Source organism: Mandrillus leucophaeus, unplaced genomic scaffold (genome assembly GCF_000951045.1).
Source record: "Mandrillus leucophaeus isolate KB7577 unplaced genomic scaffold, Mleu.le_1.0 Scaffold80, whole genome shotgun sequence".
NCBI classification, from domain to species: domain Eukaryota; kingdom Metazoa; phylum Chordata; class Mammalia; order Primates; family Cercopithecidae; genus Mandrillus; species Mandrillus leucophaeus.
In genome coordinates, this window is record NW_012108697.1 from 2,657,246 (window position 1) to 2,672,390 (window position 15,145).

The following is a 15,145-nucleotide window of genomic DNA, read 5'->3' on the forward strand; positions in this document are numbered from 1 at the left end:
AGCTAGAGAGCAATCAATCTCTCCTGTCCCGGAGAACAGACAGAACAATCAGATACAGCCACTGAAAACAGGGAAGCCCACCTCTGACTTCTCTCCCCAAAGCCTGTCAGTGTGACAAACTCTGGGACAGACACCCTAAGGGGAACTGCCAAACATCGTGGCAAACCCCAAAACACAAAGATCCAAATTCGTACAAAAGACAGATGAGGGAGTGTCTACACATAGCGTTAAATGATTGGCGATTTAAGAGAAATGCAACAACCTTCCGTCCATTGTAACTTACCAGAAGGATTTGTGATTTACCCGCCAGTTTGCAGACACACACGGTATAAAAGGACGTGTAATTTGGGATGAATAGAAGGCTCATTGTGATGCGTATCTCCCTTTTTTGGTTCCTTTCTTTTGCCATGAGTTCATACCTTTTCCTCCTAGGAACCCACAAAGCCTCACTTCCTCAACAGGAACTAACAGCATCACAAAAGAATGACAGGCCTCCAGGTTCCCTGGTGTAGCCTGACCGGCACCAGCCTGGTCTAGTGTCCGGAAACCTGCCTCTCCCCGCCTGTATGTGTGCCTGATTACGGCAGCATAACACGGAAGGGTGACAGCCCTGGCTCTGATGTGAGACTGCTTGGGTTCAAATTCCAGCTTGCCGCCTCCCAGCTGTGTGACCTTAAGTACATCATCTTCCCCTCAAGTCTCAGTGTCCTCATCTGCCAAATTGGGATAATAACCATAGCTCATTCATAAGGGCGTTGTGAGGATTACACCTGACAACTTCATAAATTACTTAGAAAAGGCCTGGAGCTAGTAAGTGCTCAGTGAACATCCAGTATTACCATGATCTTGTACTTCTCTCTCCATTTCTCAAGGCATCAGTTCCGTAACTATCAAAATGAGGCTTTGGTATCACTAGACCTCTACGTTTTCTTTCAACATGTGAATTCTGGGATTAAGTCTAATATTAAAAGAAAAATCAGGAACAGGGGAGCCAGCATGAGAGAGCACCAAAGCTCTGGTCTATCATTTGCAGACTTTGTAGCAACTGAGGCTCCAGGACAGTGCATGACAAAAAGCTCCCAAAGCCTCATCCCTCAGCTTCTGTTCTGACCTCTGGTATCACACGCCTGCGCCCAGCAGTATCCCGACAATCCACACCCTGGCTCCATATCCAGCAGGTTGTACTTTGCCAACTGAAAACTTCTGGAGGAAATTCACATAGGCATCCAGACACCAGAGCACTTAGCCAAGCCCAACCCTGCTGGCCTCTGTATGCGGTGCTGGCCACACCTGGAGTCTCAGCCCATTTTCCCCAAGCCAATGGCCCGCCCTCCCGCTCCTTGACAAATGTCCTCTCTACCCACTCACTTCTTCCACACAGACATCCAAACACGCACTAGCTCACCATATGTCCTTACTGCCTCTCAATGGGTTACCTTTTTCAAATTATGTTCCAAAACTTAACCATGAGATTGTTGGCGTTAGAGCTGTGCCTGTGTCCTATGCCAGGCTTGAACTCACAGTCTAGCAGATAAATCGGGAAGAGGGCATCATGGGTTTGCAGCAAAAAAGAATCAGATAAAGAAGTTCGTTTGTGTATTTTTAAAAAGAACAAAGAACCCCTCTTCTTCCAAATTAAAAGTTTAGATAACATTGAAGTTATCACCCTCTTAGAAATACCTTGATTTTTATATCATGCAATGTCTAATAGAAAGGTGGGAGGAAAAGGGAACTGCAGACTTCACTACTGAAGTCCAGTTTCAGTAACTCTCAGAAATATGACTAGATCCACTGCAATCATTCACAGGTAGAATGCCTAAAAATGAATCCACACTTCAAGCTTGGCCCATGTGTCATGTCTTCAAGACACATGGGTCATGGAGAGCAAAGAGACATCCCAGCTGTGGGAGGAACAAAGTGGGATACATCAAGCCAGTCGAGCCACAGTCCAGCCCCTGAGCCTACGTCCTTTTCCTTGGGTACCTCCTCATTCTGGGTTCGGATGAAAAATGTTCCTTTCTCCCATCATTTCATTTGGAACAAGTTTTTAAATGGTGAGTCAGTAGGACTTTTGTTCACCAGGACATCTAAATGGACATTTGACAGGGCTCCGATAGATCCAGTAGGGGGCTCAATTTCTGACACTTTCCCAAAAGCTCGACTGCCTAAAACAGCAATGACAGCTGTGACACCTCTACAGCCCTCTTACTCTCTCCTCTTTCAGCCTTGGCAGAAATTAATCCATCAATGCATCCTTCCCCTGGAGGCCCTGACATATACGGCCTCAGAATCTCTCTCAACACACTGCTCCCAGCAGACGCCACCCAGCCTGCAGTCCAGGTACAAACACTGCACTGGGCTCAGAGTCCTCGGATCGACACTGTAGCCTTTCGGAGCTGCAGGATCTTCTCACGGTTTCTATGTGTCTTAAAGGAAAATGTACAGAACCTTCATCAAATAGTGAAGTTGTAATAATCAGTCAAAGAGAAATGAACAACTGTATGCTCATCTTGCCACCAACTTCCCATGATTTAAAAAATAATGCTTATAGTAATACAAGTAAGTGTTAGTAAGTAGAGGAGACTACACAACACAGGTTAAAGTGACACCTCCTTATTTATGTTATTACATTATTGTGACATTTTTCAACTAAATTTCATACTATTAATTATCTAAGGGTTCTTCAGTTGTCCCAAGGAGCAAAAATAAGAGAGCTTTAGGGCAAAGAGGAGTATGTTAAACAGAAGCCAGAAAAGAAAACTCTGAGATACCAAAAATATGAAAATAAGAATTTCACAAAAATACCTAAAGTTCATTTTCAGAATTCCCCAGAACCACAGGAGAGAATCATGGAAACTCCTTTTTTTCATACCAGCCTCTCTTTAGAAATCATTTGTGGGGGATGATTGTGTATAATAAGTCTCCTTAAAACAGTCCTCAGACGAGCACAAACCAACCTGTTCTTAAAGAAAGCAAGCATGCTCTAATCTTGTAGGGCTCTATTTATGTAGCGACAGAAGAATCAGCTCATGTTCCAGCATTTTTAATTCAAAAGCATTAAAAATCCAAAAGAAAAAACATGTCATTTTTTATTATAAACATAAAACTTGGCAGACTATTAGTTAGAATTTCTTTGGTTGTAAGGGACAGAAAACTATCTCCAACTTCATTCCTTACTGAATAGCCCAGGATTGGAACTGGCTACACAGAACTCCATGGTGCCATAAAGGCATTTCCACCTCACCCATTTTACCCTTCTACAAATGAGGGTCCTCTACTGAGTCGGGGGTGTGTGCATATATATGTGTTTATGTATGTGTGTGTGTATTTGTGTGTATGTGTATGCATGTGTATGAAGGCAGTTGCAAAGAGCCAGATTTAGATCCTCTCTGCGTGTAAAAGACTCAAAATAAATATCACATATCTGCCCCTTGCCTAATCACATTTGCAACAGAACCAAGTGGAACAAGGGAAGTGTAGTTCACCACAATGAAAGAGTGAGGGTGGAAACAGGAAATGGTATTACCGGAAAAAAAAAAAATGTGTAGAGACAGATGTCAGCTTCAGAACCTTATTCCACTTTGAATGCTTGATTTCTTACGCTGGGAGTTCACACCTGGGTGTTATTCTCAATACCTGAAAACAACTTCACAATTTAAGGGAAAAAAAGCATAGGCCAGGCGCGGTGGCTCACGCCTGTAATCCCAGCACTTTGGGAGGCCGAGGCGGGCGGATCACGAGGTCAGGAGATCGAGACCACGGTGAAACCCCGTCTCTACTAAAAATACAAAAAAAATTAGCCAGGCGCAGTGGCCGATGCCTGTAGTCCCACCTGCTAAGGCAAGAGAATGGCGTGAACCTGGGAGGCGGAGCTTGCAGTGAACCGAGATGGCGCCACTGCACTCCAGCCTGGGCGACAGAGCGACAGAGCGACAGAGTGAGACTCGCTCTCAAAAAAAGCATAGTAATGGCCAACTCAGTGCTTTTCAGAAGTGGGATGGGAAGGGGCTCGAGGAAGACGGTGGGAAAGATGCTTGGCCATATTCTAAAAATGGAGACGGCCTCTCCCAAACTCACTTATTAACCTTTGACAATGTCTTGCCTTGGTCACTGTAATTCTGAGTCTCAGACATTCCTTCATTTATGAGCTTTGGCTGAAGGGGGCTGCTACCTCTTTCCAAAAAAACAACTTTTTTTCCTGAGTTCCAACTGAATCATCCCAAAAGTTTCACCAGAAGCCCTCTGCCCAGTCATGTTCCCCTTCAGTTACAAGACACTGTTTTTAGACTGTATTTTCTACCTCCGCCCATCAAGGTTGGTGCCTCCTTTCAATCGGAAAGGGCTGGGGGGAAACACTTCTCTTGGTGTGTTCTTGAGTTGGGTCTAACTTTCAGAGGTATGGCTCAAAGACGGGACTTGATAACACCCCCACCTTGGGGACAATGGGATGGATCAGTCCCCAGGGCTGTGCTGCTCTCAGCTTTCCTTCCTTCTTCGGCCTTTTCAAATGCTTGCTGTTTTTTTCACCCCAGCACCTGAGCAACACAGACAGTGTCCTTGTGAGAGAAACAAGCAGCTTGTGCCCTCAGAGCAGGGAGACAAGAGTAAAGCCTTTATCCCACTATTTGGACACACAGTGACCCCATCTCATTCAAGGCTAGGTGATGCACTTAATCACGGTCCAGGATCCGCCGGCTATGCAGGCTCAGGCTAGAAAACAGACTGCTTCACACCATCCAGAGCTCTTCAGCAGCCTTACGTTGCAGTCAGGCTGCAACTGGACACATGGCATGCAGGGCTCGGATGTGGCACAGCTGGGAAGCATCCGGGTCCCGCTCAGGGTACAACATTGAAAACATCAGCCACGCCCTGCTGGATGAGCCAGGGCCTGATGAACAGGGACCTGCTCAGCCTACAGGTGACCCCCAGCCATCTCTCCTCCACCAGCACAAACCTTGAAGCACGGCCAGCGCCTGGGCGTAATGGCATCTAGGCTCTCCATTCTAAGCTCTTGGGTCTCAAAGCCCCACCTTTCAATCATGTGACAGGACAAAGTATCTGTTCATCACTGCTTTGGGCCTCTTTCCAGAGATAAAATTTATCCCCACTTTCCGTATTGAGGTCTGTGATGTGATCTCTCTAAGGCTTTCAAAGGCCCTCTCAAAGTATGGGAATGAGCTGTGGAGACCAGAGACGGATGATAGGCTATTACAAAGGTAGGAAGCAAGAAAGAGACCAGCAAAGACACTCTGGCGACATCCAACTGAGAGATGATGGCACTGGACTCCAGTAGTAATGGCAGAGGTGGTGATAAGCGGTGGATGCCACACGCGCTTTGAAGGTAGAGAGGACACACTTGGTCCTGTGGGATGGGCTGGCGGGCTGAATGTGGGGTGTGAAAGAAAAGAGCAATCAATGATGCCACCCAAGGTTTGAGGCCTAAGTAATGGGTCAATGTTACTGAGCTTTACTGAGATGTCAAACACAAGGAGTAACAGGTTTGGAGCTAGGGAGAGAGTGCACTAAAGACATGGATTCTGGGAATGCTAATTTCCTGTCTGGCATTCAAATGGAGGCTGAACCTGGCACTCACAAGAGAGTCGGGGCGGGGGTGGCAGGCAGCAGAGATGAGGCAGAGGCCTGAGTAATTATCAGAATACAGTCATTCTTGCCTGGATATTCCTGGGCAGCTCAGCTAACCTGCTGAATTTGCACATCCTTATGTGTAAACTGGACATAGCAATACACTTTCCAAGCCAGACCCCTATGGGTCCCTTGCACCTGAGTTTCAAGTACACCTCAAGGGACAGTTCTGAAATCCAGTTGTTCTCTCCTTTTATGATAATTAATTTAAAAAGATGAAAATCTGACCTGCAAGCCATTAACAAAACAATCATCAAATAACTTCATACAGCCTACAACATCATTCTTAAAATGTATCTATTGCCCATAATCAACAATCAAGTCCTAGATTTCCAAATTGGGCTCTCTCTTAAAGAGCCAGTGGCCCCATCCCAGGATTCCTCAGAAATAGACAGTTTAAACCAAGACAGAGAAGAGATAGGAGCCCTCAGCCTGACTTTCTGGAGCTTTTGTGCAACCACGTTCCACATAAATGCTGCTGTGGCAATTAGACACGCTCCACTGTGAGCTGGAATGTATAAGGTTGGATTAGCAAGTTACTGGCAAACCATGCAGTGTCATAACCCAAAATTACATTTCCCCAAAACATGCTGCCCCATCAGGTAGAAAGTAGACACACGTCCACACCCTTGTGCTAACCAAGATGGTCCTGAACACTTTCAGGTCACGATGAAGTCACACTCATTCCAAACAAAATCAACTCCAGTCCCTAACCAGAGATTGGTTTTCTGCTTAATTAACGAAGCACCACTGTGGGAAGAGAGAGAGCCACACGTGAAGAAATCAACCACAGAGTTCCTTGGCTTCAAGAAACTTACAATCTGGTTGGAGAAGCATACCCCATCCACAGAGTTAATCAGCGAGACAAGAAATGACAAGCAGGACAGGCTGGGTGCCAAATGAACAATTTTGTTTTATTTACTGGAAAGATAAACATAGTCAAAACCATGAGTGTAGCTCTAAGTAGGCGCACATTAATTTAAAACAGGCTCCCACGCTTCGTAAACAGAGCAGGTGCCGAAACAAAAACAGCTTTCCAAAGTAGGTCCCAATCTTGCCCCTCTTGCTGGGAAGAGCTCTGCAGTGTTAGGAAGTCCCATTCTAGGGAAGGCCTCCAAGCCCCCTGCGGAGTCAAGATCCTGCCCTAAAGAAACTCTTTCACTTCGCATACCCCAGTGCTTCCCTAAACCTATTTTAGGAGAGAACCCTTTTTTCCAGTAACCTTGTTCACATTCAGCGAAACAAATGTCAGGAAACGCTAGCCCCAAGCTGAGCTGCCAAAGACTCTTCCCCCAAGCACAACAGGCCCCAGCTTGAGAAATGGTCAAGAGCTGATTTGAGAGGCTGCCAGCCCTCCCCACATTCATTGTGGGCTGACCTTAATCACAGGAGCCAACGGCATCTTTGACAAGTGGGTACATTTTCCCAGAAACATAACTCAGGGTCACAATCCTGACCCAGCTCACACATAGCATAGAATAAATAGTGTCTGTGCCCAACGATATGCCATGAAAACAAAGATAATAGAACTAAAAAATTCTGCAAAAAATGTGAGGTTATAAGAGTATACTCAAGACCTCTAAAATAGTCCTAAATGAACTGAGTATATTCAGGGGCTGAGGTACCTAAAACATATAAAAGTTATGCTGTGAATTATCTAAAATAAACAGCTGACCTTGAAGCCTACCAATCATTCAAGAAACCATCGTTTTGTTTGCCTGTTTTGAAGGTGGAGGACCCAGGGAGGCTGACTTGGATGGGAGGGGTCTCTGTTCTAGGGCGGGGTGGAGTTACGGGCATGTCTCTCTCCAGGGAAGCTGAAATTTTTTTGTTATTAAATTCCCCAGAGACATTAAAATCATTCCAACCATAACTCTCTTACGTACTGCCGGTAGTTATAAACGTTGAGAACTTTCAGGAAAATAATCTGTGGCTATGTATCAAGAAACTTTTTAACACTTTGTTCTTTTCTAACTTCTGTCCTAGGGGTCTACCCCAAGAAAATAATAAAAGCAGAGGGGGTGGGGGACAAAGATATGTGCACAAAGATGATCATCACAGGATCATTCACAGTAACAGAAACAAAAGGAGACAATCTAAAGACCCAACAATATGGCATTGATTCAGTAAATTGGGGTTTAATCATATTATGGACTGTTATGTGGTCATTAAAAATCCTTAAGCATTTTAATGACATGGGGAAGTGCTTATTAACTACAGCAATTTTCATTTTAAATAAACAGAAGGTTGGAAATACTGAGCACTATGAGCTCAAGTATGTTAAAAACAAATATAAATATTCATACACTCAGGAAAAAAGGATAATTTGGTATATTTCTAAAAGGAAATATGCCAAATCATTCATAATGTAATCTCCGAGTGGTGAGATTATGGGCTGTTTTCCAAACTGTCTACAATGAACATAAAGCTTATGAACGAAGAAAGTTACGTTTAAAAATAAATTTCACTTACTTTAGAGGTAGAACTTTTAAATACAAAATTAGCAGTTCCCATCCTTAATACCAGTCACTGATGAGTTGAATTGCAACTAATAATCATTTTGAAGAGAAGACCTGGGGGTTGCGAGGAGTACAACAGCTACCTTCAAATTGTCAAGATATGTAACTTTGTAACTTGAAGCATAAGCAGGATTAAACAGCCAAATATGAATTAAGGAGATGAGCATTTCCAGGAGAGAGACTGCAGCTCCCTAAAGGCAGAACTCTCTTAAGAGTTCATATTGTACCAAAAAGAAACGGTCTACCACCAGGAGATAGAGCCCCCATCTCTGGAAGTGTCCAAGAATATCGGGGGAAACAGACAGCTACCAAACAGTGCTGAAAAAAATGGGGGAGGGCAGTTGGTGAAATGGCATGTGATTTTAAGGCCCTGAAAATTGTTGTGATTCCAATATGCAGAGGCTACAACTGAGGTCACACAATCCTCCTTGATGGGATATCTTCTATTGCCATGGTGTCACCTGCCACACCATGGACCCAAACCTCAGGAACTTCAAAACTCTTCACCAGAGGACAGAGCTTCTGGGAGGAGAGAAGGAAGCTTTGGACATCGGACCATGGACTCTATCGTGGCCCCATGTACTCTTTGGAGTCTACACCACCCACTTCCTTCAAAGCACCACTGATCCCATCGACCACTTCTTCCCCACCAAAAGATAACCTGATTGCCTGGTTCTTCCTATTAGGTACTCATAGTTCTCCTTATAAAATAAGGTTTTGGCAGTGCCCAAAGGCTTGCTTTATATCCTTAGACAACACAGACACCCTGACCACAGCCCTGACTGCAAAATGGGAAAGTTCTGACTCAGTGGCTGCTAGGAAACACAAGTCAACTCTTTTAGAGAGTCTGGCTGAGTCATAGATAAATGAATAAAATAAATGAAAACAAAGTATATATGCAGTAGAGAAAGTGGAGATAATCCAAAAGTAAAAGATTTTAGATACTCAGTACAGGGTCACATCCCATATCCCCCAAATGTCCTGCCCGCGGAAAATACGCTGGCCCTCCCCACCATGTGTCAATGAGCCCTTTGCAGTAGTCACAGCACGACACCCAGAAGCCCAGTCTCTGGCCACCCTGATGCATGTCCCACTCTCCAGTGAAGCCAGCAGGCCTCCTCCAGCCATGCCCACCACTCCCAGGTGGGGATGGGGTTCCCTGGGATTCCCAGGGCTCCAGGCCACTCTCAGTACACCACACACATTGTGCTCTAAGCGTCCACTTAATTGTCTCTTTCCCAGCTTCTCTGAGGTGGTGGAGAGGATGGTGTGCTCTGGAGCCAGGCTGCTTGGTTTCACATCCTGACTCCCACAACTGGGCAAATCCCCACCTCCCTGGGCCTAGTTCCTCCTCTCTCTAGAATAAGGGTAACACAGCCTCTGAAGCAACTGGAACAAGCCTTGTGTAGGAAGCGCTACAGTCTTTGTTGCTGTTATCGTTCATCGACCGCGCTCTCTCTCGGTGTCTAGAATGCTTTTTCCCACACTAAACATTTGCAGAAACAACAAATGAATCAGTCAATGGCAAATACAATCTCTCCAAAAAGACAACGCTTCCACCCCAAACCTGCTCCTCCTCCAATACTCTCCATTCAGTGAAGCGTCTCCAGCTACCTACCTTTGACTCTCCTTTCTCCCTCCATGCCAATATCTAACCTATCAGCAAGCTCCGCTGCTGTTTCCTCCACATCTCTATTTTCACCATCCCCGCTGCCAGCTTAACACACGCTCCTATTGAAACAGCCAACCTGCTCAAGTGACTCCCCAGTGTCAAATCCTCACCATATGCTGCACCCCACGTCACTCTCCCGGAGCCCTGCCCAACCTCTAGCCTCCTACCTGATTTCCTGCCTCTGTCCAAACCAAGCACTTTTCCCTTGAGGACTTTCATACATGTGTTTGCTTCTGCACACTCCCCATCCCTTCTCCTGTTCCTTCACGGGGCCAACCCCAATCAAGTCTTCAGATCTCACTTTTAATGCAATTTCCTCAGGGAGCCGCCCAGGCCTGTAATCCCCACCAACTTCTCAGCTGAAATCAGGTCCCCCTGGTCATAGCCTCATGGGCCCTCTACACTTTGAGGGCACCTGGCGCAGGGCCTCCCACAGAGGTAGGGGCCACCGTGACTTTGCTGGTGCTCAGCAGGCAGCAGAGAGCCTCCCAACACATGCCACATCCCAGCAAGCATCCAGAATCCAGGTCAAACATCCCATCGAAACAACACATGTGTTTAATAACCAAGAGGGTGCTCTCTAGGTAGTGTTTTAAAAAATTAATTATGGGTAGGCTCCCCTGAACTCTTCAGAAACAAAAAGCAAAGGTTCAGCATGCCCTCTGAGCTTCCTTGAAAATGCACAGGGTAGATGGCAGAGACTTTCTCTGAAGCTTTACCCATCGTGCATTATTTCGTAAGAGTTTTCCACTCTCTTGCAGCATTTAAGCAATAACAAGAAGAAAAGTACACCACCACAGTCTGGCAGGCTTTGTTCCTCAGGATTCAGTCTGCTTTCTTATCCCACACCTCCATGCTCATTACACAACAAAACACACCAGACCAAGAAGCACAAAAAATCCACCCCAAGGTAAAATTCTACATCGACTTCAAAAGGAAACCCCCAAGATAAAACGGTAGGAACTTTTGAAGCCTTTTGCCATTTTGTAAGACATATACTATACCAAAATACCACCATTTGGGGTACAGAATCTTTTTTTGCTGGATACAAAGGAGGCTAAAGGAAAGCCTTTGTACAGCACAGACACCGGAGGTGGTATCCAGGGAGCGGCTCCTAACCCCACAGCTTACCAGCCAAGACTGACTCAAACTCTACCACTCAGCACAACTTAGCTGCTTGGCACTCATTTTGTAAGAGGGAAAAAGGGAGCAAAGAATTAAAAATATAAATTTCAAAACTCCACCAAGAAAGAAAAAGAGCTTAGTTATGTGAATGCAAAAATAGGATTGGGGAGGCTGGGGGGTGGGGGTGTCTTGGAACTTGTGGCTAATGTCTCCGAGTTGTTAAGAAGTCCATGAATTTGTTGGGGGATGTGGGGAGGGAAGAAGGGAGAGGGAAGGTGGGGAGGAGGAAGGCAAAGACTAATGCCTTGTAGAAACTCCCAGTTTGGGGCCAGCCAATGAAGACATCATCCCTGTTGGAATCAATTTCCTGTCTCCTCTGAACACAGATTAGGAATCACTGGATTGTAACAAACGAGATGCTGTATCAGCTACAGGAACTAAAATTTGTGGAGTCTATTCTTAATTGAAATATCATTTGATAAGTTGACCTCCACTTGTTAAGAACATTTATTCTACACATCAATTTTTTCTAATGTGGTAACCCACATACCACATGAAAATAATCCAATCAGATTAAAGTAGTCCAGCGAAATGCTCTCAATTTCCACGTGAAGATTCTGCCCCAAATGGGTACTAGAAAAAGTTATTCTTCTTAGCAATCTGTGAAAGTTGTAGTTTCGAATGACTAATAATAAACACTGAATACATCCCTAATTCTCCAAGCAAGACAGTAGAAATAATTATGAAATAGCTTGGCCCAAAAGTTACAACAATTCCAAATTTCGGAGAAATTAGGAAGCAATCCTTAGACAATTATTTTGAAACATGTCTGATGAAACACTGTGATGTGACAACGTCTTACTAAAAAGAACGAAAAGCAAAGTATGGGCAAGAGCCCCAAGTGTCTGCAGAAAAGTTAGCCCTTCATCAGCAACTCCAAACAAGAACCAGACCCTCTGGCCGATGTTTGACTCTACAAAGACCCAAATGATGTATCAGCCACCATTCAGAATGCGCCCTTTACAAACACAGACACACCGTACCAGCCAAGGTACAGCTGGTTTTGGTTGGCACATTGCCTTACATTCAGCAAAAATATAATCATAAATCTGTAGTCTCAAGGTGTATGCATCCTCAATCCCCAAAACTAGAGGTGACCAGGTGGATGGAGGTCAACAACACACGGCCTTTCTTCCACTCTACTTTCCTATCTCCCTCAAATAATTCCTCCTCCCCAGACATCCTCCTTCTCACCCCTGGTGTCAGGTGAAGACTGCAGAAAAGCCCCATCACAGGGCTGACTGATAGAACCAAAGTCGCCATTCATGACAAGCATTCAAGTATTTCACAACCGTACACCACATTTGTCCTTTTGTCCAAGTTCATGGCTTTTCCCTTCTCCCCAGCTCCCAGAGCCCACCTTCCTCCACCAGCCCATCCCCTCTAGGCAATGGCCATTCCCAGGTCCCTTTAGCACAGCAGAAAGCACAAAACATTGTAGGGCAGTTGCCAGCTGTGGCTGCTTTGGACAAAGGTCTCCAACTACAAGATGGTGTGTATCCCCCAGGGGAGTCGCTGTGGGTCAACACACCTGCTAAGACAGACACAGCAGAGGAAGAAGGGGCCTAAGCCCCCCTGCTGCACCCCTGGCCAAAATCCACACAGGCTCTGGAAGGAATGTTTTGCCATCTCCTCCAGACCATTAACTTCTACATAGGAAAATGAGATGCTTAGGGCCTAAGTTTCGGCAACTGCTCTTACGGAATTTGGGGTGGAGAATCATTGCTCTATCCAAATGGACGAATCCCCACTCTTGCACGGGGGTAATGCCCCCTGGCATGGGGCCCACAGAGCCTATGTCACAAACACAGGGGCTGTGTCCACTCTGAACTACTGCCAGGATTCGCATATTCTCTCCTCACTCAAAGAGAGAAAACAACGAAGAGATTTTAAAGATAATGTCCTTTCTCTGTAGCTAAAAAATAAATGTGGGAAATTCCCATCAACCATTGCCAAAAGCAGAGAAATAAATTTCACAGCCTGGACCATGCTGGGAAATTCAGGGAGGCGGGAAAAGTGAAACAGGCTTCTTCACTTTATTCTCTAGGTGTCTAGAACTGTCACGCTTTTTTAAAAAATCTCTGTATGTTTGTTATGAATTTTTTTTTAACAGGGCATTCACTTTCAAAGAAACCTGCATTAGAACCCCCAACTAGCAACTTCTTTATACCTATGCACTGTCCCTGACCATGACCCAGTTTACAGTCAGCAAAACAGAACCAACCACAGCAAGTTACTTTCACCTCCCGTAGGAGAGAAGACACCACAAGGCTCTAGAAAGGGAGCAGAGAACTGGATCCAGGCCTTGCTCTGGCCACTGACTCAGCGTGTGACATTGGGCAATTCACTTAAGGCATCTCTGGGCCTCAGTTTCCTTTTCTGAGGGCACGTTGGGCCTAAATGATCTAAGGTCACTTCCAGCCCTGAAATCTTGACCTTATAGGAGCAGACGTAATTATGAGCATCCATTTTATTGTGGAGTTGGAAGAAAGGGGAAGCTTCTAGCAAATGTCAATCTTCTTTCTACATGCCTCGTTTATACCATAGAAAAGAAGACATTGTCACAAATGATGACTCAAAATATGGTTTTACAAAAATAAGTTATTTTGTGATATATACACACACATATGAGAGAGGTATAACTCATTAAATAACACATGTTCAGTTACAGCAAGCTCCAAAATAAGGAGGCAGTTAGCCCAAAATGGAAGAATGCATCTTAAGATTTTTCTACTTAAGAAACTTGTTTTGCGATTTTTAGAAATTACAATACAGAGGTAAAATGTATTTATGATTAACATCTTGTGATACTTCAATGAAAAATACATGATTGATTCATGCTTTGCATAATTCTACCTGTCATGGATGGATTCATTATAAAAATGTGCCTTCCATTAATTATTTCAAAAGCATGAAGTCCAGCTCATGATATATAGAAGGGAATCTTCAAATAAGGCTGAGCTATCTTCTCAAGAGGTTAATTTATAAATTCCACTCTTAGAGCCTACAAAGCCCTAAGAAAATACATTAAAAATATATGTAGACACACACTTGTAGTCTCTTAGTACTAAAAACAAATGTTTTCTCTATCGAACCCACATACTTTCAAAGTCATAGATGTATAGATTAAATTCCATTTTAGCCTTTCTGAGTTCATTTCTACTCTAGGTTTACAAATCAAGCCAGCCCAGATGACATTTGTCTAATGTTAGTGTAGAATGTTACCAACAAATATTAAGATAAATTGGGGGAGACGATAATAGGCAAGTTTCAAATCCAGGACCCCCTTTTGAGTTTTCTAATTCTCTCTTCTTCACCTCACCTCCCCTGAATGTATTTTTATAACTGCTTTGATACCACTTCTAGTCTCCTCCATACCATGGTGATTGTGTCCCATAAACTAGAGCCCGCAAGGCTAGATTCTAACCGAATACATGGAAAAGAGTGGAGGAAAGGTTTGTAAAATTTCTGGGTAGGTTACAGTCATTAAGGTCCAATAGCAGAAAATGAATACCTTATAGACATAAGCTATATCCAAGAATATTTCCAAAGAAATTTTGTTTAAAGAAAGAGAAAAATGACAAATAAGGCCTGTTATCATCAAAAAAGCATTTTCTTTTTCACCCCCTCAATCAAGGAAGCCATCATCTCTGGGAGGTTACTTACGACAATGTGTGCCGGCGATGGGGACCGGGCATCCTTGAGGGCTTGTCTACTCTGCAGGCTCCCTGCCTGGACATCAAGCAGTGGCCATTTCATCTGGAGATACTGGCGAGAGGAAACAAAAGTGAAATGGAAAACAATGAATTCAGAAAGTAAACGCAGAACAGCTAGCCCAAGAAATAACTGTGACATGGGTCAGAAACTAAAAAACATACAAGCATGCAAATAATCATTTAAAAAAAAAAAAAAAAAAAAGCATGCGATACCAATAGGTTCTTCCTTAGAGCTCAAGTTCAACAGGTACACATATAGAAGATTAATGTTACTAGCAATTGTATTTTTTATCTTTGCATTCAAACTACAGGGTAGCTTCAGAAAAAAATGATTTCATTGCTACTACCTTAATTGGGTGGGGGGTGGAGGGCAGTGGGAGAGGTGGGGAGGGAGAGGAATATAGAGCTAT

At 44.2% G+C, this 15,145-nt stretch overlaps 1 protein-coding gene across 2 annotated transcripts in view; it reads right to left on the reverse strand.

Moving 5' to 3' along the window:
* The window catches only part of TCF7L2 (transcription factor 7-like 2 (T-cell specific, HMG-box)), a 128,706-nt gene extending 113,904 nt beyond the window's left edge, over positions 1-14,802 (reverse strand). Inside the window, exon 1 of one of the 2 annotated variants that reach the window (XM_011967520.1) lies at positions 14,686-14,802. In XM_011967520.1, coding sequence (XP_011822910.1) covers positions 14,686-14,778 — 93 coding nt within the window. In that variant the 5' untranslated portion in view covers positions 14,779-14,802. The remainder of the gene's footprint in view (positions 1-14,685) is intronic. The other variant, XM_011967521.1, reaches the window with a different exon arrangement.
* Between the last annotated feature and the right edge of the window lie 343 nt (positions 14,803-15,145).